General features: G+C 40.2%; 1 protein-coding gene across 4 annotated transcripts in view; it reads left to right on the forward strand.

Annotated features, from left to right (window-relative positions):
* LOC121276286 (F-actin-uncapping protein LRRC16A-like) overlaps positions 1-25,796 on the forward strand; it is a 417,343-nt gene that overhangs the window by 193,182 nt on the left and 198,365 nt on the right. For all 4 annotated transcript variants that reach the window (XM_041184533.1, XM_041184534.1, XM_041184536.1 and 1 more), the window contains exons 12-14: positions 1,792-1,878; positions 7,064-7,167; positions 24,823-24,900. In XM_041184533.1, coding sequence (XP_041040467.1) covers positions 1,792-1,878; positions 7,064-7,167; positions 24,823-24,900 — 269 coding nt within the window. The remainder of the gene's footprint in view (positions 1-1,791; positions 1,879-7,063; positions 7,168-24,822; positions 24,901-25,796) is intronic.

A 25,796-nucleotide genomic window follows, 5' to 3' on the forward strand; every position in this document is an offset into this window, starting at 1 on the left:
GAATAAATTTTGGCAAGGATACCAGGGGAGCTCCCCAGCTTTTCTTTTAATAGTGCTGAGGGATCTTTTACATTCACCTGATCAGTGTAGTGTGTTATTTGAGAGATGACACCACCCCAACAGTGCAACACTCAATACTGAGTAATGCACTGGAGTATTAACTTCAATTATGTTTTCAGGTATGTGAAGTGGGACTTGAAGCTACAACTTTCTGACTCAGGCAGTTGGGATGGTACCAATTTGCTAAGTCAGATACATAAATATATATTAAAAATCTTGTATGGGGCATGCATTTCCAGTCAATAAATATTACTTTGTGTTCTTATATTGCTTTGATGCCTAACATTCCCCATTCAATGTTGCTGCATGAAGGGTTTCAATGTAATGACAGGCTCTTGAGCTCTACAGAGTGAGTTTCTGAAGGTTCTCATCTTCTCATCCAACTCTGTTGCCAGTTTTTATATAAAATAGCTCAATAATCAACTAACTATGGGTGAAACTGGGCATTTTACTGTTGTTTATAATTTTTGATTGAGTAGATACAATCAAGGCACATGAAATCAGTCTATAGCTGTTAGGTTTTATTGCGGTTAGTGCGCTAAAACCTATAGAATTTTCACTTGTGTATCCTTGTCCTCTTTGCCTTACCCATTTTGCGCTAATTATTTTATATTTTTCCTCTCATTTGTGATCGTTTGTTCTTTTATTGCTATTCATCATTTTTTTGGGCTATCTTATTTGCTCCTTCATTTGTCCTGGTGCTATTTATGCGTTCTTACTGCTCTTTCCTTGCATATATGCGTTCATTTATCCTTATTCATTGTTGTTCATCCTCTGCTCAGGTTATCTGAATTGTATAATTTGTATTTTCTTGACCTCTCTTTATATATTTCCTCCTTCCTGAAATATTCAGAAATATAATCCTATTGTAATATTTAAGGCCTATTTGTTTTTATGTTAATAGATAATCCAAATATGTTTGGATTTGAATAACTGTAAAATACCAATCAGTGACTTTGTGCACTATTTTCATTCAACTGTTTGTGATAATGCAACAAAATGCCTAAACGTCAGGTAGCTCTGTTAGATGTACATTTTTATACAGATGTTCCATTAATGTGTCTCCGTTCTATATTGTATTGCTTTAGGTAGGCATTAGTGTTTTGTCATGATAAGTTCTTCACTATGCAATTATATGGTTACTAATTTAGTTAGGGAATGAAATTTGAGTTTGGTGTTTCTGGCAAACAGTCATTTGTGAATTGATGGCACATTTTGCACCCCATCCATTTCCTTTTTCCAATTAACAGTGTGTAAAATGGGCTACTGATTCCCAATTGCTTGTTTTACAGTGCTGTTAGAGAGCAACTGACAGTCCTTTTAATAAATACTCTTGCCTTCTCCAATTTCCTAAAAGAACATTCTGTAGTGAGAAGAATTTTTATCCATTAATTGGTTTGCAGGAAATGCCATTGTGATACATTGCAACAAAGGGGTTGAGTTGGTTTTCTTTGAGTGTAATCTAGCTTTGAATGGCAATATTTTAATAATTCTGTTTTTAAATATGTGATGTATTAATCTAATGTTGTCTCCAATATGAATTAGACATCTTGGCTAGTTTCCATCATTGGATTATTACATGGTGGGGGAGTGGAGAACATCTGAATGGAGTGAAACTCTATTTGGAGTTAAGATATTCTTTTTCTAGTCAGAATTCAGGTTAGTTTTAAAATTGTATTATGATGTAGTTGCCTCATTGTCAAATAATGATTAATAACTCCTGTTTTGCAGGCATGTCCTCTCTGAGCAACCAATTTGCCAAAATTCTAAAGGGACTGAAACATTTAAACATGTCTAAAACCTCCTTGTCACCTAAAGGTACAGTAATTTTATTTACCTGTTCTTTCCATTGAGCGAATAAACGGAAGGTTGTCCTAAGGATCTGACAGCAATGGAAATTAATATCAGGAGAAATGTAAAATGGGCTGCTGATTCACCACCCCCAGTTTGCATTATTGTGCTGTCAAAATGAACCCCATAAAGGCTATTTGCCCCATTGTGTCTCATATTTTTGCTAGAGCAGCACAAAACTAAACCCTGCTCTTTTCACCCAGACATTTACATTCTCCATTATTTCAAATGTTTATCAACTTTTCACTTTTTAAAAAAGGCAATGGTGCCTGCCTCAACCATATATTTCATAATGCAACAATTGTTCATAAAGCCAAACTCTCAATAATCCTCTTTCTCTGCAGCATGATAATTTCTCATCCTTGATAACATCTCACTGAACTTGCACTGTAAAATCTGTCTTTAATGCCCTTTCCAAAACTGTGTGCACACAACTATATGGCTTAACTATTTCTTTATACATATTTATCATTATATCTGTATTCTTTGCCTTATTTATAAAGCCCAAAATGCTGTCATGCTTCTTTGTAGCTTTATCTATCTGTGCGTATCTCCACCCATAAGTTTGTACCCCTCGTATGCTTCAGTCTTTCTTAAGGAATACATGCCCCCAATCCTTGCTTTTATTCCTAAATGATGTTAGATTGCATTAATTTAGAATAAATTGTATGCATCATCTGTGTACTCATTTGGTTAACAAGTCTAATCCTCCTTGCTATTTGCTAGAAAGTAGCATCCCTTTCATTTGGGAGTCTTATCCAAGTAATTTTTTTTATTATTGTACAAAATACTATAATTCCATTCAGATGTCTTCTTTGCGGTAAGTGGCTTATCTTTTTTTCTGTATCTTTTCAAAATTGAGCTTTCATTCAACTGAAATTTGTTAGGGTTTATGGTTTCTCATAAATGTGTCTAGACCTCCTCATTAAAGAGTAACATACACTTGTAACTGTTAGAATCCAAGAGGTCATTCGCTGATTTTAAGTGTGTTTTTTCTTCTGTTCTTGGGATGTAGGTGATACTGGCAAGGCCACATTTATTTCCTATTCCTTGTTGCCCCGAGAAGGTAGTGGACATTTTTATACTGCTCCAATCCTTGCAGGGGTGCTCTTCCCACAATGGTGTTGGGTAGGGAATTGCAGGATTTTGACCTAGGAGCAATGAAAGAATGGCGATACATCTCCAAGTCAGGATGTTGTGATATTTGGAGGAGAACTTGCAGAAAGTGATGCTCCCATAAAGTTGCTGCTCTTGTCCTTCTCACTGATCTGGGTCCAGGAGCTGCTACTGAAATAAGCTTGGTGAGTTGCTGCAGTACATAGGTAGTATGCACTGCAGCCTTATTGTAGCAATGGTGGTCAGTGGAGTAGATATTGAGTTAATGGCAGAGGCACTAATCGAGTGGACTGTTATGTTGTGGATAAAAGAAAATGCTTGCATTTATGGTGTTCTTTACATTTCAAGACATCCAGAATAGTTTCACAACCAATGACGGACTTTTGAAGTGTAGACATCGTTGTAACGAAGGCAAACAAAGCTGCCAATTTTCACCTCACGTCCTCTGTTCTCTAGAAGCTTCACCTCATCCAAATTTTGTTTGCTCCATGCCAAGCTCTGCTCACATATCACCCCTATACTTGTTGACGTATCTTGACTCAAATCTGAATATATTGGTTTCAAATTCTTGTCCTTGTATTTAAATCCTTCCATTAACTTCCCCTTCCCTACTTCCAACCCTATAATCCTTTTATATGTATTCCTGCTAGCAGACACATGGAAACACCACCACTTGGAAGTTCCCCCCCAAGCCACTCACCATCCTGACTTGGAAATATATCGCTGTTCTTCACTCTTCCTCGGTCAAAATCCTGGAACTCCCTCCCTAACAGCACTGTGGGTGTACCTACACCACATGGACTGCAGCGGTTCAAGAAGGCATCTCACCACCACCTTCTCATGGGCAATTAGGGATGGGCAATAAATATTGGCCTAGCCAGCGAAGCCCACATCCCATGAATGAATAATAAAAAAATAACTGCAGCCTCTAATAGAAGCTGATCCTTCAGTCCTGTAGGTCTGATCATCTGGAATTCTCTCCCTAAATTTCTTCTTCTCTTCATTTCCCCCCTTATTTCCCTCTTCATTTTCCCAGCACTTTGACCAAGATTTTCATCAACCCTCCGTATTTTTATCTAATTATTCTTCTGTAAGGGTCTTTAGATGTGTTTTTGTTAACATTGCTATTGCTCACCCTGCCTTTGGCCATGCTTTCAGCAGCCTTGGTGCGATGCTGTAGAATTCTCCGCACCACCACACACACAGCCCCCACACACCACCCCCCTTCCCCAACTATCTCTCTGCCTCTCCAACTCTCTCTCCTCCTTTAAGACTCAACCCTTTGACCAGGCATTTGGTCAATCCTCATTGCATCCCCATTTTTGACTTAGTCACCTTGACTTGGGCATCAATTTTCCCCTTGTGCTTCTGTGGAGTGGCTAAGAAAACTTCTACATCAAAAGTGCTATACAGATGCGAGCTATAATTTTTTTTGTACCAAACAAAGCATAATATCAGTTCCAAAAAAACCAGGCTGTTTTTGGTGAAGGTAAGAACTTGAGGTAAGTGGGGAATTGAGGTAAGAGAAGTATATAGCTTCATTGTTTAAAAATTAGCTGTACGATAGATTTGTGAGGGTGGGCCGAAGGGAAGTTACCACATGAAATTGTGGCTGGTAGCCAAAAATTGGCGTGCACTCTTCAATCGAGTGAACTTGAGCTTAGATATACTGTGATTTTGAAATGGGGTGGTGAGGAATGGGAAGGGAGTTTAAAATTGGGCAGATAATTAATCCTGTGCTGGAGTCGAAACATGAAATGTGATCTTGCATGAATTGTATGAATAGCTGTCGGAAAAATATGTGTATCAGTTAACCAATTGGAGCAAGCTTTTACTTGGTTTATAAGGTAGCTGTGTTGAGAATGCCAAAATTTACATTGGAGGCTGAAAGAGAGAGAAACTGGATATAATTTCAAAAAAAGGATGTTGTGCAAGTCCATTTATGTTGCTTAGTCCCAGACAGTATGTTTTACCATCATCATCAGTAATCTCCAGGCTCAGTCAGTGCTTTTAAAAACTGTGGCTGTTTTATTACTTAGCAAGCATTGCCTGATATGTCTTATATTTATTATTGAAGCTTATTTTATTTGCTTATGAGTATTTTTTCTTGTTGGCATTCTCCATCTTTTGGAATGTTAAATTCAGTATGACACTCTAATGAAGGATAATACGGCAATGGAAAGCACCAGCATTAAATAATAACTGGTAGCACAATAAATCCAGTTATATGCAATTCTAATTTGGCAACATGTAGAAAAATGTTGATGTAACAAAAACTGATTTGGTATATCTATTTGAAATTAGACTCCACCTTGAATTTTTTATTTGAGATTTGAATTCCTAACTGTATTGGGAGTTTTTAAAATCTTTATAGTAGGTGGCCAGTTTGGAAATGTCACAATATAATCTCAGTTTTCAAAAACTATTACTATCTATGCCAGTATGTCTGAAGCACCCACATCATTAGTTCGGGGAATGCATTCCACTAACGAGTTGTTAGACAGTAATTGTGCTCCTGCCAATAAATTACAAATAATAAACTGGAGGTTCTATTTGGGTTATATTTTCAGTAGGTTAAAGCTTTTTTAATATTGCATTGAGTCCAATTTCAGCAACCCAGCCTCCCTGTGTGAGGGCTGCAACCCAAAAATATCAAAGTTGCTGGGATTCACAGTTGGAAAAGTCACATCTTCCTGGCCTTTGGTCTCTTGAATTCAGGCAAGTTTACTTGTCGGTTACAGCTACAAATACGAGCCAGCACCGCTGGCACAATATAAAAGCTATTTTTGAAAACTAAGACTGTGAACAAAATTCAGATAAGTCAAAGCGTGACATAATCTTAGTGACTTCACAAAGCTCTTGAAGGAGAACATTCATACAGAGGTAAGAACAATGAATGTTGTGTACTTAACACCAACAGCTTCCAAGTGTTCCCTGGGGTGTTTACTCTGCAGAATGTACTGGGCTGCAGTTATGGGTAAAAGCACACATTCATTTTGTCAAACCTGGTACAAAATGTTCCTTTGAATTTGGATGATACACGATTATATTAGTGCATAAATAGGGCAATATATAGAAATGTTGGGTAGTAGTTTGTCTATTTTACATTGGCATGCAAACATTTTAGAGTTTTTTTGAGTAGAGCCTTATTCGGTAATTGCTTTGAGTTCTTGGCTGACAACTTATTTCTGTAATATTATTGATTTTGTTTAAAATGCCTAAAACATGTAAAAAGATCTTTATCCTTTTTAAAATATAACTGGTATATTAAAGAACAATAACAAATTGAATCTGTACAGCTTATTTATTGTAAAAGAAGTGTCCCAAGGCACTGGCAATTAAACAATGAAAGTGGACAATGTGTTAAGAAAAGAGAGACTAACAAAGATGGACCAAAGAGTTGGGAATAAAGGAGCAAGTCTTTATACTGAATAAGATATTGAACTTGGAAAAGAAACATTGACACTGCCAAGTACTGTGCACTTATCAAAGAAGCATGTTAATGCTGATATCTGTGGTAGTCTCTGCAGCCAAGGAACTATCCCTTGGCACTGTTGAAATTAGATTTGCATGAAAACATGTAGCATGTATTTTAATCATGAAAAATTTAATCATGAAATGTAGAATGTTGCTATCCCCTTCAGCATTAATTTGATAATGATTTAATTTAAATTAGGTTGGGTGTGATCATGCTAATTTAAGCACTACTGTACACTTAATGCTGAAAGGTTGTATGCTGAAAAGTTTAACTAGTAAGTGTTTGGCCCTGTGAGTACATCGGATTAAATTATATGAGAGATAAAAATATTTGCACAATCTTAAATTCAAACTTTTTTTAAAAAGTAGGACGAAACTAAACAGGGTCATCAATATAAAAAACTGCGCTATGAGTTATCAATTCATTCCACAGCAAGAAAAGAGATGATCAACCCTCCCTGTAGCTGCAGAACACACTTGGTGTGAAATATTCCAGGTATCTTGTGCCCAATAGAAAATTTAGTTAACTGATTATTTTGTGTGCTCTGCATTATTATAGGAGTGAACAGTCTTGCCCAATCACTGAGTGCCAACCAACAAATTCCTAACTCGCTCACGCACCTTGACCTCTCAGGGAACCTCCTCCGAGGAGATGACCTATCGGTATGTTAGATTTTATATTTTTTATTCTCTAGATATTGGCAAATATCAAGTGTTGGCAAAACCAGAATTATTGCCCATTCCTAGCTGCCTTCAAGAAAGTGATCGTGGGCTACCTTCTTAAACCACTGCAACCCTTGTGGTGCAGCTACTCCTACAATGCTGTTAGGTAGGAAGTTCCAGGAAAGATTGCCGCTATATGTCCAAGTCTGGTGCTGTGTGACTGGAGAGGAACATGAAGATGATGGTATTCTCATGCACTAACTGCCCTCATTCTTCTAGGTGGTGGATATTGCAGGTTTGGGAATTGCTGCAGAGAAAACCAGACTGTCTTTTTGCCCTTATCGTAATGTGATAATTTTTTTTATTATAGGTGTGTTGACTTACAATATAAAATCAGCCAGAGTATAGAATTAAGTACTAATATGCAATATATCCATGTATTATGCGCTTTAGTTGACTTGCAGAGTGTTGAAATGGATGTGTGTAAATGCAAGGAATGTTATATACAAGGTTGATGAGTTGCAGAGACTTCTTGCAACACGTTGCCTTAAAGGCTTTCAATAGCTTTGTGATAATAGTGTAGCAGCTGATGTATTGGTTGCAGCACAGACTTTTTCAAAATGCTCTTGGAAATATATTGTTTTATTAAAAAAGGTAATGAAAAATAACTGAAATAAACCGTAACATCAGATAGGCCTAGGGACTGATTAATTTGTCACATAATTTATTAAGTGTTCCTTCTTCCACACATGCAGCAAAACATCAGGCATGTGCACTGTATTACGGGGTAGTTTGAGGGCTGTTTAAAATGTCCGAGATTCAGCAAATGTTTGAGGGTAAGAGTGATTCTCTGCTACTTATCTGTTGTTTAGAAGGATCTCACAAATGTATTAAAAAGTTCATTGTTATCGCAAGGTTGGTAACATCTATCTGCATCCATTGAATTTTTTTTAACAACCTGCCCTTGTACGCTTTCTTTGGGTGAAATGCTTCAAGAAGTTGGGCTCAGATCGAAGCAAGTGAATTGATGGGGGGAAGCCAAGAGGAGTGGCTGAAAGCATGGTTAAAGATGCAGATTTTAAGGAGACTTTTGGGGAAGTTGCAGTAGGGAAGAAGGTTTTAGGGAGAGTGTGGGGTGAGACGGCAAGAGACTCTGCTGCTGAGGGATGACATGGGGATAATAGCTAGAGTTAGAAAGGCAGATGGTGTGAGCTGGCAAACAGTGTCAGAAGAGTTGGAAGTGTGGTGTAGTGAGACCATGAAATGATTTGTAAATGGTATGAGGATTCTGACAGCTATGTGTGAAGGAACAGGGTGTAAGAGTAATAGGTGAGCAGGGTTTAATATAGGCTACAATATAGGTGGTTGGTTTCTGGGTGAATTGCAGCTTATTTGGGTTTGTGCTTAGAAAATCAGTGACAAAACATTGGAAAAGTTGAGGTTAGTTGCAATTAATAGGCTAGATTTTTGTCTCCCAATGAAGCTGAAAATGGGGCCGGGAAACCTGAAATCTAGAAATTCTTGACAGCACAAATGAATTTCCTCTCCCTTCCAGATGTTGTGTTATTTTTGCGTGGCCATTTTGCAGGTCCGGCAGCCCTTGGGTCATGACCCCACACTCACCTCTTCTGGGGTCGGGGTTGCCGTTGTGAGCCCTAAGGCACACATACCCTCCTCCCCCCCGCCATTTTCCTGTGCTGGTTTGGGTTTTTGAAGCCCTTAGATAGTCTGTGACCACTGGGGAAGCCTGCTGAGGAGTCTGGAACTTTCTAACGGTAAATTAAACGTTTTGACAATTTCAAATGTCACCATTAGAGGCAGTGCTGTAATATAGATGTATTTTAACTGCATAGGACTCGGTCCTGAAAAGGTAAGTTGATCATTACATCAATCAGCATTGTTTAAGTGTTGAGATGCATTAGAGTACTTTTCCCTTAGGGGGCATTGAGGCAATGTTGGGAGCTGGCTGCTCTCCCAAAGAACCGAGGCGGGCCTGCTAATCAGTCTGCCGCTGTGCCCAGCCTCCTCCCACACCGTAATGTACCTCGCCCAGGTCTCTCAGAGACAAAGATATAAAATATGGCAGGAATTGGGTTCAGAGGTGAGCTTGCAGTTCAGAAGCTGCAAAAGAGCAAGAGTTATCCCATCATTACATGAAAATTTGGCCAATTGTTTCAATTGGAATTTCTTCAGCAGTGAAGATGGGTTAGAAATGATGGTGGCAGCAGGATTCCATCTCATAAGATGATGGCTTGTGCCATGGTGGTTAACTCTATGTGAAGCATTGCATGATGTGGCTCAGGAGCCCCACTCTGGCATGGCCACATTTTCTACAGTGGAAGACAGTGGGCTGAGGAGATGCACAATTCGCTGGCCTCGGTTTTCTCTGGGCCCTCTTCTCAGCCACATCAGCTTTTTTGTTTCTGCTCACTTCTCCCAATGCTCTTCAAAACAGTCAGCCTGCAGAGATCAGAACCGTCAGTGATTGTCTACCAGTTGTCAGTATCAATGTCTGCCTTTTTCATACCACGCTTGCAGGTGTCCCTGTAGCAGTTGTATGGATGCCCAGGAAGTCAAGACCCAAAAGCCTCTTCACCGTACAGAAGATCTTTTGGTATACGACTGCCATCCATTTGATGAGTGTGGCCAAGTCAGCGCGGAGGTTGTTGACTTAGCCATAAGTGTAATCTGACAGAATTAGCACGCTCCAGGACCTCTGAATTGGTGACCTTTTCCTGCCAACAGATGCCGAGGATATGTCTGAGATAGTGAAGGTGGAAACTGTTCAGCCTTTTCTCTTGCATATAACGTATGTTGTCCAGATCTCACCTCTGTAGAAGGGTGCACTGCGGATGCAGACTTAGTAGACTTGTAGTTTGTATTCTCAGTCAAGTTGTTGTTCCCACTCTCTTACTCAGCTTGAACATAACAGCTGCCGTTTTTGAACGTGTGTGTTGATTTCAGCATCAAGTGACAGATTGGTGATTGTGGAGCTTAGATATGTGAAGCTATCAACAACCTCCAGTGCCACACTGTCAGTGCTGATAGATTGAGATATGGCAACATCCTGACCCATGACATTTATCTTCCTGATGCTGACGCTCAAACCAATCACTTTACAGGCGTGAGGGAGCCTGTACATTTACCCCTAAAGGAGTTCCTCAGTATGGAATGTTAATGTGGCATTGTCAGCTTAGAGCAACTCTCTGATGAGGACTTGGTGCACCTTTGACTTGATGAGCAAGACTGAACAGCTTTCTGTCAGTTCTGGTATGCAAGTTATCACTCTTGGATGGTAGACGACATGATGGCATATGGCAACAGGAAAGCCAAGAATATGCCGAAGAGTGCCAGAACACAACCCTGTTTGACTCCACTGCATATATCAAAGAGTCCTGATGTTGCCTTATCATAGCTGACCTTGCCCATCATGTTGTCATGGAAAGAGGAGAACACATTGAGCAACTTTGGTGGGAAGCCAGTTTTCTCCAGCAGCTTAAATAAACCATCTCTGCTCACATGGCCTAAAGCCTTGGGGAGAGCAATGAAGGTGATATATAATGGTCTCCTTGGTTCATGGCATTTCTCTTGCAGTTGCCCGACTGAAATGATCATGTCCATTGTGGATCTTCCGGTTCTGAAACCTCACTAGGATTTGGGATAGATGCTTTCAGCAGGATCTGAAGTCTGACAGGAGCAACATGGGCAAGTATTTCTCCTGCCATGCTCCCACAATCTCAGGGAGATTGTTGTGGTCACTCTTGTTCTTGTACAGGGTCATTGCCTTTGCATCACTCAGCCTGGGGCACTGCTCTATCCCACCAGCAGAGATAGAGAAGATCATGCAGATGCTGCAGGATTGCTGGTTTCCTGTACTTAATGAGTTCAGGCGGCATAGCATCAGCACCTGGAGCTTTGTCGATCCTCTCAGAGATGGACACAGAAGATATTAGAGGGGTTGAAATAAGCAATCATGATGGTGAGCTGGATTTAGGGTTTGACGTTCAACTTGGGTTTGTGCACCATTGATTAGGCAAGAAGATAGAATTGAGGATAAGGTGTGAATTTTGGGGCAAGAGCTGAGTAAAATGGGATCTCTTTTGTGGGCATTAAGTTGCAGAAAGTTTTGGTTTGTGTAAGACTTATGTCAGATAAACTGTTGGATGACACAGTTATGGAATTATGGGTTGGTGAAGCAAAGATGAATATCATCAGTATACATATGGGAATGACACCATGATTATGGATAGGTAGGGGAAAACCAACACTGTCAAAAAGTGGGAAAAAAGACTGGCAGGTCATATAGACAGGGTAGAGACAGTTATCCAGCTAAAAACTCTGTACATGACTATAAGTAGCTTCAGAAATAAAACACTCGAGTTAGAAATATAAATTCAGCTTGAAGGATTTGATGTAGCAGTTACAGAGACCTGACTGTAACCTGCAAGAGATTGGGTGCTAAATATCCCAGTCTATAGGATCTTCAGAAAGGGTTGGGAAGTTAAGGAAAACCAGGACGGATGGGTTGTGGGGAAGCAATAATTTTGATAAAAGGTGGGATTACTTCAGTAGAAAGAAGGGATCTCAGTAAGCGTCATTGAGCAGTAGGACAGTTCGGGAAGAGGTTGTCGTCATCATCTTGAGTTTTCTGCTTGCAGGCAGTTCCTTGGTGGTTATTCACCGAATTACAGCAAAGTGCCGTGATTTTTTTTACTATGGGCAGGGTGAGGAGGCAGCCCCTGAATCTACTTCAGGTGGAACAGTGATTGAACCCTGTGCTGTTGGCACTAATCTGATCCACATGCTAGCCGTCTAGTCCGCTGAGCTAACCAGTTGCCTCCAGGAAGAGGTAAGGAGCATCAAAGAGTGCAAGACTCTGGTCGTCATTGGATACATACTTACTGATAATATTGATGTAGTGGGAGAGTAAATATGAGAGCCAAGGAAGCATGTACTAATGCAATGTAGTTATACTGGGAGAGTTTGATTTTCACATAGATTGATATAAGCAGAACAGCTCAAGTAGTAAAGACAGTTTTTAGAATGTATTCCGGCCAGTGTTCTAGAATAATACATTTTAGACCCAACCAAGGAACATGCTGTACTAGATTTAATGATGAGCAATGAACCAGAATAAGATAAGAACTTAACAGTAAGGGGGCATCTTACAAATTATTATCGTAATGTATTGAATTTGATATTAGATTAGGGAGTCTCAAACCCAGGTGTTAAATTTTAAGTAAAATGAATCTCAAAGGAACGAGAAATAGATTGACCACAGTAAACTGGACTGAACTGTTAATGGGTAAGCCTATAGACAAACCATGTAAAGTATTTCAAGAAGTTTTTGGAAAAACATAAATGCAAAGAAAATTGTCAGCTGTGGCTCAGTTGGTAGCACACTCCTCTCTGAGCTACATGGTTCTGGGTCTAAGTCCCACTCTAGAGGCTTGAGTACAATAATGAAGGTTGATACTTCAGTGCAGTAGAGAAGGAACATTGCATTCTTGGACTAGACACTAAACTGAGGTCCAGTCAGCCAGTTTGGGTGGATGTAAAAGACACCATGGAACTATTTCAAAGAAGAGCAGGGGAATTATACCTGGTATCCTTGCTTGTCCCTTGCTCATCATCACAAAAATAACATTACCTGGTCATTATCACATTGCTGTTTCATTCATGAAATGTTTGCAGAATACAAATGTTAGTCTGTGATGCAGACACAACAAAATCTAACAGACTGGGAGAGCTATAAGCACCAAAAGGACAGAATGAAAATAGTTAGAGTTGCAAAAAGAGGTTGTGGAAAATAAAATTTGCAAGGGATATTAAAACTAACAGTAAATCATTTTAAGAATAAAGAAGAGTGGTAAAGGAGAATGTAGACCTATTAAAGATAGATGCAGACAAGACTTGTTAAATGGGTACTTTTCATCTACTGTGAAAACTGATACAAAGAACCAAATGCTAGCAGTAGAATAAGTCATTTGCTGAATTTTTTGTAAGTTATAAAATTGTAATGAATAAAATAGTGGAAAGTAAGATGGAAAAATCTCCAGGACCTGCTGGGGTATTGATGAAAATTGGTGAGGAAATTGCAGATGCATTAGTCATAATTTTCAAAGTGCTCTAGATGTAGGAATTGTGCCTTTGGATTGGAAAATTGCAAATGTCATTCCATTATTTAGGAAAGCAGGGAGGGAGAAACCAGGTAATTGCAGGGAAGTTAGCGGAACGATGGGACCATTTTTGGTTGGGCCAGGTTGTCTCCTTGGTGTGTGGCCTTTGTAATTGCTCTTTCCCAGAGCAAACCAATTAATAGGCTGCCTCCAGGTTTGTTGACTAATGAGGTAGGGAGGGCAGGATGACGTGCACGTTCTGTCAAAAGAAGGATTTCTTAATTGTACCATGCTATGTTTTAGAAAATCTCACCAGTACTTGAATTTTTCAGGCTACAGTAACCCCAAGAATAGAGAAGACATCTGGGAATTTTGCTCCCACCCCCTAGCGCTCTCACTGCTATCTGGTGGTCCTGCTGTAGGATCCAAAGGATTGCAGTTGTAGAAAGGTGAGCTCCCCCGAGGATGGGAGAAAGAGGGCAACCCCTCTGTTGTGGGGTGTGGGGCATGGTATTAATCAGGAGATGAGAGGAGCATGTAGCGTGGGTAATACAGTAATCATGGGTGACTTTAATCTGCATATAGATTGGGTAAACATAATGAGTACTAATGCTGTGGGAGACTAGTTTCTGGAGTGTGTCAGAGATGGTTTCTAGAACAATATGTTGAAGAATCAACTAGAGGACAAGGCTATTTTAAATCTAGTATTATGTAACAAAAAAGGGCTAAATAATAATCCTGTTGTAAAAGAACCTTTAAGGATGAGTGACCATAATATGATAGAATTATGTTTGAAAGTGAGGTAGTTCAATCTGAAGCCCAAGTATTAAATTTGAACAAAGGATATTATGAAGTTATGAGGGGCAAATTGGCTGAGCCGGATTGGGAAAATACATTAAAAGGTATGGTGGTACACAGGCAATGGACAGTCTTCAAAGAATTATTGCATAGTTTACAGCAATTATATATATTCCTTTAAGACACAAAAACCCAAAACGAAAAGCTAGTCAACCGTGGCTAACAAAGGTAGCTAAGGATTGTATAAGATTAAAAGAAAAGGCCTTTAAAATTGCCACAACTAGCAGTGAACATTATGAATAGCTGGGGCCTGAATACTGATTCTGTGGTACCCCACCAGTCACAACCTGCCAACGCGAGAAAGACCCATTTATTCCTACTCTCTGTTTTCTGCCTGTTAACCAATCCTTAATCCACACCAGTATGTTACCTCCTATCCTACGTACTTTAATTTGCTAACCAACCTCCTTTGGGGGAATTTACCAAAAACTTCTGAAGATGTGACGACCAAATGTAATACTTCCAAGTTCACAGATGAGACATAGCTAAGTGGTAATGTATGTTGTGAGGAAGATGCAAAGTGGCTTCAAGAGGTTTTTGGCAGACTTAGTGAGCATTAGTGGCAGATGGAATATAAATAGAAAAATGTGGGTTGATAAGGAAGAGTCAGCATGGATTTCTAAAGGGGAAATTGTATTTAACTAACTTGCTGGAATATTTTGAAGAGGTTACAGAAAAGGTCAATGAGGGTAATGCTGTTGATGTGGTGCACCTGGACTTTTAAAAGGCATTTGATACAGTGCAACACAACAGACTTGTAAGAAAAGTTATTGCTCATGGAATAAAAGGGACAGTGGTGACATGGATACAAAATTTGGCTGAAAATTAAGAAGCGGAGAGTAATGGTCAATGGATATTTTTTGGGCTGGTGGAAGGTTTGTAGTGGAGTTTCCCAGGGGTTGGTATTTGGGTCCTTTGCTTTTCCTGATATATATTAATGATCTAGATCTTGGTGTGCAGGGGACAGCTTCAAAGTTTGTGGATGATACAAAGTTTGGGAGTTTTGTAAACTGCGAGGAGGACGGTGTAGAACTTCAAAAGGACATAGACAAGTTGGTGGTGTGATCAGATAGGTGGCAGATAAAATACAATGCGGAGAAGTGTGAAGTGATGCATTTTGGTAGGAAGAACATGGACAGACAATATAAAATAAGGGGTGAAATTTTGAAAGGGGTGTAGGAGCAGGAACAGAAAGACTTGGGAGTATATGTGCACAGATCATTGAAGGTGGCAGGAGAGAACAGTTAATGAAGCATATAGTATCCTGGGCTTATTAGTAGGGGCATAGAGTACAAGAGCAAGAAGGTTATACTGAATTTATATAAGACACTCATTTGACCGCAGCTGGACTAGGCGCCACATTATAGGAAGGATGTGAACGCATTGGAGAGAGTGCAGAAGAGGTTTACAAAAATGGTTCTAGGGATGAGAAAATTCAGTTATGAAGATAGGAGAGGTTGGGACTGTTCTCCTTGGAGAGAAGAAGGACAAGAGGTAATTTGGTAGAGATGTTCAAAATCATGAGGGGGCTGGACAGAGTAGATAGGATGAAGCTGTTCCCACTCAGAAAAGGATCAAGAACGAGAGAGCACTGATTCAAAGTTATTTGCTAAAGAAGCAACTGCGATGTGAGAAAAAACTTTTTCACACAATGAGTGGTTCGGGTTTGGAATGCACTGCCTGGAAGTGTGGTGGAGGCAGGTTCAATTGAGACATTCAAAAGGCCGTTAGATGATTATTTGAATTGAAACAATGTGCAGAGGTACGGGGAAAAGGCAGGGCAATGGCACAAGGTCATAATGCCCACTCGGAGAGCCGGTGCAGACAAGATGGGCCAAATGTCCTCCTCCTGTGCCTTCAAGATTCTGTGATTCTGTAATTATTTGGAAAAATGTGAGTTTTCCACTTCGGTAGCAGGAACAGATGTGCAGGGTATTTCTTAAATGATAAGAGATTAGAAAGTGTGGATGTACAAAAGGGCCTTGATGTCTTCATCAATAAGTTACTGAAAGCTAACTTGCAGGTGCAGCAGGCAATTTGGAAGGCCAGTGGTATGTTGGCCTTTATCCCAAGAGGATTTGAGTACAGGAGTATTGAAGTCTTGCCTCAGTTGTAGAGAACCTTGGTTAGACTGCACCTGGAGTACCGTGTGCAGTTTTGGTCCCCTTACCTTAAGAAGGATATTATTGCCATAGAGGGAATGCGATGAAGACTCACCAGACTTGTTCCAGAGATGGCAGCACTGTCCTATGAAGAGAGATTGGGAAACCTGAGCCTGTATTCTCTAGAGTTTTGAAGAATGAGTGGTGATCTTATTGAAACCTACAAAATACTCAAAGGGATAGACAGGGTAGATGCAGGAAAGATGTTTCCCCTGGTTGGGGAGCCTAAAACCAGGGGACACAATTTTAAAATAAGGAGGAAGCCACTTAGAACCGAAATGAGGAGAAATTATTTTACTCAGAGGGTTGTGAATCTTTGGAATTCTCTACCCCAGAGGGCTGGGGAGGCTCAGCCATTGAGTATGTTTGAAATCGAGATTGGCATTTAGAAATCTGTCAGTGATGTAAAGAGTTATGCGGATATTGTGGGGAAAAAGGCATTGAAGTGGATTATCAGTCATGATCATATTGAATGGCGGAGCAGGCTCTGTGGGCTGAATAGCCTACTCCTATATTCCTAGCTCCTCCAACCAATTAGGCCTGGATGGAAGTAGCTGAGGAAATAACTAGCAGGAATGTCCAGTGAGAGGCACCTTGTCAGACCTTGGCAAGCGCGCACTTGGTCCACATAAATGAGGTCTTGGTGTTCCAGGAGTGACCTGTCATGAGAGCCTGAGACACTGATGTTGACGCATGTTGAGAGAGATGATCCTTTATGTACTTTGTTGCAACCTCATCTCCTTCTAGATGGATCTCGGTGCCCATCCCATCTGGCCTGTGCAGGGGCATGTGGCTGGGGAGAAGGCAGCTGGTGCTGCTGTGAGTGATGATCCAGTTGCTGCTACTGGAGAAGTTGGCAGCAATGTGGACTTTGCCCTTGATCCTCAGCAGAGGTGGAAGCTGCATAAACTGCTGAAGGCTGGCAGCAGGGAAATATAACCGAAGTTGTGCCAAGTGTTGGACAGGTGAAGTTAGCAATCACCTTTAAACAGCGAAAGCACTCTTTGAGATATGAAGCACTTTGAACAGCAGTCTCTCAAAGGCCATGGCTATAGCTCTACGGTGAAACTGATCAAAGTGTTTATAACTTGTCACTTTCACCAAGGAATCTCTTCCTACTATGTGCTTGCTTCAATGACCCAGATAAGTTGCTGAAAGCTTGGGGAATGGCTTCCATGGCTGGGAAATCTAGGATTCAGTGCTAAATGACCTCTTAAGCGACTTCTCAACAACTAAATTACTTGCCTGCCAGACTCATGGAACCTAAGTTCCCTTTTCATGACCCTCTTGGCACTGAACCCACCTCCAAAGGGATGGGAAAATTCTGCCCAGAATGACTGAATACTTGGACAAACATCAGCTGATCAAAGAATCAGTAGGGGCTTGTAGGATAGATCTTGTCTGTCTAACCCAGTTGAACTTTCTGAGGAGGTCCCTAAGCTTAATGAATAGGAGAGCATTTAAGGATGTTGTCTAAATGGACTCCCAGAAGCCATTTCATAAGGTTTTGCTCAAGTGATTATTGACAAAAATAGATATGGAATTAAAGGTAACGCTATGCCATAGGTAAGTAATTGTTTGGAAGATAAGAGTTTTCTGGTGAGATGTGACAAGTGGTGTTCCCCAGAGATATGTACTGAGGAGTCAACTTTTTTAGTATATGTTAATGACATGGGTAAAGGAATAGAGAGTTGTCCTATCCAAGTTTGCTGTTAACAAATTCAGAGGTAAATGAGTTGGAAGTTGCAAAGTGACCAGATCGACTTAGTGAATGGGAAAATCTACAACAGATGGAGTAGAATTGTGAAGTCATTCACTTTGGATCTGAGAAATACAAATCAGAATATTTTCTCAATGTTAAGGGAAAAGGAACTGTAGAGGAATAAAAAGGAATTTCGATGTCTATGTGCACTAAATCACTAAAAGCTAGTGCATCAATACAAAAAAATAATCAAACCTGCCCTTGTATCAAGGGGTTGAAATACCAAAAGTGAGGAAGTGCTACTTCAGTTGTATTGAGCATTGGCCAACCCTATTTAGAGCACTGCATTCAGTTTTGGGCAGCGAACCCCAGGAAAGATATATTGTTCTTGAAAGGCGTACAATGCAGATTTACCAGAATGATGCCAGGGTTTAAAAGGTTAAATTATAAGAACTGATTGAGTCTATTTGATTTGTATTTCTTTGAGTGTAGAAGGTTGAGAAGTGATCTAATTGTTGTGTTTAAAATGATTAAGGGATTCAATAAGGTATACATATTTCGTCTGGTAGAGGAATCCAGAACAAGGAAGGCATAATCTTAAAATTAGAGCTAAGTCATTGAGTGAAATCAGGAAACACTTTTTCCACACAATCTGGAAACTGTTGCACCCACTAGATCTTGTGGGCAATTAAAAGGCAAAAACCTGATAGATTTTCATTGGGTAAGGTTATCATGTGGTATGGTATAAAGGTGGGTAAATGGAGTTGAAGTACAGATCAGCCATGAATGGCGGAAAAGGTTCAAGAGGTTCAATAACCTACCCTTGTTCTCATGATTCATATCTTCCTAATGTCATTGAGAGGCAACATATCGAATAATTGAAGAGAACAAAAAATGGAACCTTGGGGCAGAATGGATATGTATATGTGAGTAGATGCAGGAGAAGAAGTCATTGCAAAAGATGTGTCAGCTATAAGGGGTAACTTAGGAGGTAAATTGAGGTGGTGCCGCTAATATGGATGTTGCGGTTGATTATGTGAGGGGTACATGATGGCTAAAGGAATTGATTACTATTGTGAAAGATGTTGCTGGTGTCCTTGGATCAAGCTGAATGGATTCAAGCAAGGAGAGGTAGTGATACTTAGTCATAGTTTTCAAATGTTATTGCATTTACCTTATAATTGGGTGCACTGTAATAGAGTGTCTGCTTTTGGGCCAGCTGTTGTAAGAAGTTCTAAGAGCTGAGAGGCCACCCGCAAGCAGACCGAGAAAGTACTCTGGCTTCTGGATGATCTTGGAGGGTTGCCAATGTTAGGCAGCAGTTACACATAATGAGGGGTCAAGGGAGGCTTTTTTAAAGAAGAGGGTGATGCTGTGCATAGCACTGAGTAGAACTAATATGCTCAGCTGCAAGGTGTCATTATTGAGCTAACTTTATTTACATCTCCCCAACAGAGAGGGCAGCAAAGAGGGCAAATTCAAAAAATGTTCAGATCTTGCACTATTATACACTGCCTCCCCACTAAAACACAACTTATACATTAAAATATAAAGTGGTACATGTACATAAGTTCCTTGTATACAATATGACTAAACCAACATCATTAATACCTGAAAATTTAACAGGTTAGGTTGCATAATTGTTTTCTTACTGTAATCAAAACCAGAACACACACGACTGATACTACCAGAGTAATTTGCATGTTTAATTTTTTTTAAAAATTCCTTAATACAAGTATGTGTTTAACAAAAATATCATCATTACACCAATTTCTTCCCATCAGGGAGACTTTATTCTCTCCTATTACAACCATTGGAAAAAATAGGATGCAAGATCCTATTCCACTCTAAACCTAATTTTACTTAACACGAGAATGCTGTTATTAAAGTAACTAGTGGGTTTCACATCATTTTTGAGTAAGTGAATGTAACTGGGGGATTTCTTGTACTCTTGACACACTGCAGCTGCATCAGTGATGAAAGTAAGTTGTGGGCAATGGAATTTTATCTTCAGCCTTTTTACTCTCATCTTCTGTATGCTGTTTTTCTTGCTCTCCTACTGAGTACAATTCTTGATCTTCCTGCTCAATAACATCAATTTCTGTTTCCGTAACTGCCTTATGCACATTTAAAGATTTCCAGACCCCTCAGCTAGTTTAGTTCTACCAAAACTTCTATCTGGTTTTGGTACAAAAATCTGCTGCATGTTTGTGATCTGGAACTTCACCATAACCTGGTGTTTCCTCTATTCCTGCATGCCATTTGGATATTACTGATTTTCCCAGAGACAAAGCACTTCAAATGGAAATGTGGGCTTTTTAAATGGTTGGTGGGTACCATGGCAATGGTAGCATCTAAATTTTTGACTCTTGTGATACGAACTTGGCTGCTATGTCCTGGATCTCGCTGAAATCCAGTGTACCTCTACATCAACTCAGGAAAAGAACTGCTTTGCAATTTGCAACTATCCCTTTTGGCCATTTCCAGGGCTGTGGCCACATTTCATGCCAGCTGATTGCCTTCACTCAAAAGCTTGGTCTTGATTTTATTGCTCTTTAGGCCTCTTATGAACGGCTTTCTACAGTTAATTTCTAATTTTGCGCCATACCCAGAGTGACAGAGTTTCTTTTGTTCGAGAATGTTACCTCTGACAGTCTCACTTGGCAGTTGTTTCCTTTGATGAAACATAACCCTTAATGCGATAATTTCCAGAATTTCATTAAGTTCAGCATATTCCATTGTACTGGGTTCTCATGCGCAACACTGTTTTGATGCCACATCGCATCTGGCCCCATAATGGTGAGGGAAACGTTTACTTTATCCTCATCTAGTTTCACTTTCAGCCAAATGTGTAACCTTTGTTTGTAATTACACCAGCCCTCTTTGTTAGGGTTGAATTCCCCCATTGTCTCCAAATATGTCTTCAGCACCATTTTTTCAATTGCGAACCATGCTAACTCACTGTACCTGAACATGATGTGCATGGAGTAATCTCTTGAATTGCTCAGACTTCCTCAAAATCAACTTTAGGAGTTCCAAAACTGTGTCACAATGTTCTTCAGTTATCAATTTCTCAAATGAAATGTAAAAAAAAATTCCATCCCAGCCTTAACGCTGTCTGCCTATTGTGTATTGTACTGAGTAAAACTAACATATGCATAGCTGCAGGCAACCATTGTTGAATTAATGTTACTGAACACCTCTCCAAAAGAGAGTGCAATATAACAAAATGCTCAGATTTTGCAATACGCTACAAGCAAGTCTAGTAATTTTAAAAGAAAATGAATGCAGAAAATACAAGTCAGATAGCATCTGTGGAGAATAAAACTAATTTAATCTTTCAAGCCAATGACCTTTCATCAGAACATCCATTTAGCTTTAATATTAAAAGGTGAATATGGAACAGTGCTTGTGAAAGAGAAGCCATTGACAACGTATGTACGCATGTAGGGGTTCCCCTTTTACCCCCCAAAGACCCTCCCCACACTCAAGCTCATGACACCAGATTCACAAGTGTACAGCTTGAACGGAATGACCAATGAGACAAGTTTCTTCTGATAATTTGCAATTGCTTTATTGAATCACCCACAACCCCACTCCACAAAACCCCAAAATTTAAATCAACCCATTCCTAGTAGCCGACACACAGTCACCACGACTCGGGCTTAAACTTACAAAAATGCTAACTCCACACACAGTCCCCATGGCTTGCTTTAAACTTACAAAAACACAGGCAAAAACAGAGTGTCTTGTCCTGAAACCTTAAGAAAAAAACCTCAGACCAATATCACTATTGCTGAAGCAAGTTACAAGGTACGAGCAAAACACACACAGTTTTCGCCCAAACCTTCACTAAACTCTGAGCCAAATCACAGTGATATTAGTCTGAAACTTACAATCCCCAACACAGTCAGTCTGTCTGGTGTTGACTGTAGACCTCAGTCAAGGTGACCAAGCGTCATCCGAATGCACCTTCGGGCCAATATCACCACGATATGGCTGAAAACACAATCCCCAACACAGGTGGTCTGTCGGGTGCTGAATGTAGGCCTGAGTCAGGGTGACGAGCCTGACGCTCCTTCCAACTGCAGCCCAGATACTCAGATCTGCTCTTCTTTTATAATAATATAACTTGAGCGTGTCAAAAAATATTTCCTGTTGCTCCAATGTCCATTTAGTTGATTCCACCCAAAGTCCAGACGAATGTCGTCAGCTCCTGCTCATTGAAACAATACAGGACTTTCCATGGAAGATGTATGCAGGTGAATATTATCAGTTCTCATTGTATGAGCAATTCTCCAGCTGTTTGAGGTGGCACAGTAACAGTACCTGGCCCCAAAGTTAATGAGGGTTTGAATGACCCTGTTTGAGTACTATTGTCAGTGGTGCAGATCTTAGTTGCATAATTCCTTGAGTGTATTGTATTGTATTTAAGATAACGTCCTTGCATTGGGTAATCCACCTTTGATTGCATTAGTTGATGGCGGGTAATATCATTTCTCTGGTACCATTGTTTCCTGATAGCAGTCAGTCAATGTCCAAACCCTTTTGATAAGTAACTGTTTTTAACAAAACATCCAAATTAACCCCTTGCTGCCCAGCCCTGTACTGCTTCTGCAGCTTATCTTTTGTAATTATAGTTCCAGTCATGAGGTCAAGACATGTCAATGAGTTTGAAATTATGTTCCATAAATTTCCCAGTGGAGGGGATTTCGATCCTGCGCACAGTTCACCAGAAATTGTGAAGTATATGTGACAAAACTAATTTTGGTATTGGCTGCAGCTTTGGTTGATCACGGTACACAAGGCTAAAAACACATTCAGTGATAGAAAATGGACAGCCCATCTGACACAACTCAAGACATAAATGTGCTGATGGGCGTATTTAATTGTTAACTCTGCTGCTGATTGTTCTGTTGTGCTCCATACGCTATTGCAAACCAGTGATAACTGATAGTTGGATTGTTACAGCAGTAATCAGGTAGGCAGCCTAAGCCAGAATATGATATTTACTTATTCCATGTGTTGAAATCTGAAAACTCAGCAGAAAGTACATTATATCCAATAAGCTATGGGGAACAGTCCTCCTGACCCTGGGCCTGCTGGATTTACCTAGACATTGGGCAAGTAAAGGTACATTCCAGAGCATAGATAATGAAGGGCTGTATATATAGAAGGCAGCTCACCACCTTCTCGAGGACATTTAGGGATGAGCAATAAATGCTGGCCTTGCCAGCGATGCCCACATTCCATGAATTAACAAAAAAAACTAGTCTGTAATGTTGAGGGAGAGTTGTAATGTAAAAACTCGAACATGTCATTATACATATTACCCAGGAATGTTTTCAAGTATAGGCCAAATAGTTGGTGAAAAATGACAAAAGTTTTGCGTCACTTGCCAAACTGTTGGCACAACTTGATGGGTAATTTGAACTGTTGAAGAATGGCCAGCCAAAATGTGTCCCAGCCTCAGTAGTTTGGTTCTTCAAGTGACAGCTCATCTGTAACACAGCGTTCACCTTTCACAAATCCCAGTAATGACTTTGGAAGGATTCCTTTTAATTTGTACTGGCACTTGAATTTATTGCAGATACAATTAGATTTTTTAACCAGAATTAAAATGAAAGCAAAAAATGCTAGAAATACTCAGCAGGTCAGGCAGCATCTGTGGAGAGAGAAACATAGGGTGGAAGACAGGAGAGATTGAATGACAGAAGAGTTAGCCTTAAAGGGCCAAGGGAATGGTGATGAGCAAGAGGAGAAACAAAGAAACAAAATATGTGCCTAGAGCAGGTATACTGCTGTCTGAAAGGGAAAAAAAGAGAACTGAAACATGCATAAAAAAGGAATCAAAATGTGCGCCAGAGATTAAAGCCTGAAATTATCCGATCATCTGTTTCTGTTGATACAATTGTCAGTTGGCCTTGTTATGAATACTTGGCTGAGCTACAAAACTCACCTAATGGATCAGTACAGCAAGAGTCTGTTTACACAGATTGAAGGGGTGTGTTAACTTTGATTGACATCTTTGAGATTATAATGAGTTCTTTGATCTTTTTTTTCAACATCTGTGTGTTTATCTGGAGAAGAGTAAGAGGTGTGAAATAAGGAGAAGCTTGTTATTGATACTGTGAATGGCTGTGTCTGATTAACACTTTTATAGGGTTTGAGCAGCAGTTTTTTTTTCAAAGATTTTTGAATGGGTGTTTTTTTTCTTCAACATTTCAAGATTTTCCAGCAATGGTTCATTGGTTCTGTACATAGTACATACTGGGTGAGTGGGTATGTTGGATGCATGAGGGCATGGAAGGGAGTTGGGGTAATGGAAGGCATGGGGTATGGGAGGCTTTGAGGGGGCATGGGGAGTGGTTGGTAATTATGGTGTTGCAGGATGAGGGCTAGAGGGCCTAACGGCCTTTAATACAACGGAGCTAAAGCCTCGCCTGGGCACTCACATGCCTTTGTGGCCACCTCCAAACTGCCCCTGATACCATGCCACCCCGTTTCCTTGGAACAGAAATACAGCAGGCACGGGGGGGACCCTTTAAAGGAGACAGATCTGCTAAGTCAGGAAATTCCGTGACTCTGTCTTCCTGCCTGCTCCACGAAAATCAGGCCAGTTCACTCTGTTTCTCTTTGCACAGATGCTGCCTGACCTGAATATTTCTAGCATGTTCTGTGTTTTATTTCAGATTTCCAGTGTCCACAGTATTCTGCTTTTTGATTAAAATTAAACCATTACACTTTAATACCTGACCTCTTGAATGAATGAAGCTAAGTGGCAGTTCATTCAGCTTTATCTCTTTTTTTACAGAACTTGTACAGTTTTCTGGCTCAGCCAAATGCCCTTTCTCATCTTGATTTGTCGAACACAGACTGTGCATTAGATATGGTATGTACACAAGTTTCATGTGATTGATATTTTTATATTTGAACTTGGCAACTTCAGCAATTGGGGGAAATTCTTTCACCCAGGTGGTTGTGTACATCTGGAACTAACTATCTGAAAGGGTGGTGGAGGCAGAAACCCATGTCACATTTAAGAAGTACTTGGATATGCATTTGAAGTACCATAACCTAGCCAACAAAAGATGGAAACTGGGGTTAGGCTGAATAGCTACATGTTGGCGACTGTGCACACTATGGGCCAAATGGCCACCTTCTATCTTATAAATTTCTATGATTCACTTCCTGTTAATCATAACACACAAAAAGAGAACTTTTACAGTATGATCAGCTCTGCAGTACTGCAGAGTGAGAATTATTGGAAATCACCAAAGTGATGGATAGAAAATTGCCCAGGTCTGCCCTGTATACAAAAAGCAGGATAAATCCAACTCGGCCAATTACCGCCCTATCAGCCTACTCTCCATCATCAGTAAAGTGATAGAAGGGGTCATCAACAGTGCTATCAAGCAACACTTGCTTAGCAATAGCCTGCTCACTGACACCCAGTTTGAATTATACCAGGGTCACTCAGCTCATAACAGCCTTAGTTTAAACATGGACAAAAGGGTTGGACTCCAGAGGTGAGGTGAGAGTGACTGCCCTTGACATCAAAGCAGCATTTGACCAAGTGTGGCATAAAGGATCCCTAACAAAACTGATGTCATTGGGAATCAGAGGGAAAACTCTTCACTGGTTGGAATCATGCTCAGCACAAAGGAAGATGGTTGTGGTTGTTGGAGTTAAATCATCTCAGTCACAGGACATCACTGCAGGAGTTCCTCAGGGCAGTGTCCTAGGCTCAACCATCTTCATCTGTTTCGTCAATGACATTTCCTCCAT

The sequence above is a fragment of the Carcharodon carcharias genome, chromosome 3, assembly GCF_017639515.1.
Source record: "Carcharodon carcharias isolate sCarCar2 chromosome 3, sCarCar2.pri, whole genome shotgun sequence".
NCBI classification, from domain to species: domain Eukaryota; kingdom Metazoa; phylum Chordata; class Chondrichthyes; order Lamniformes; family Lamnidae; genus Carcharodon; species Carcharodon carcharias.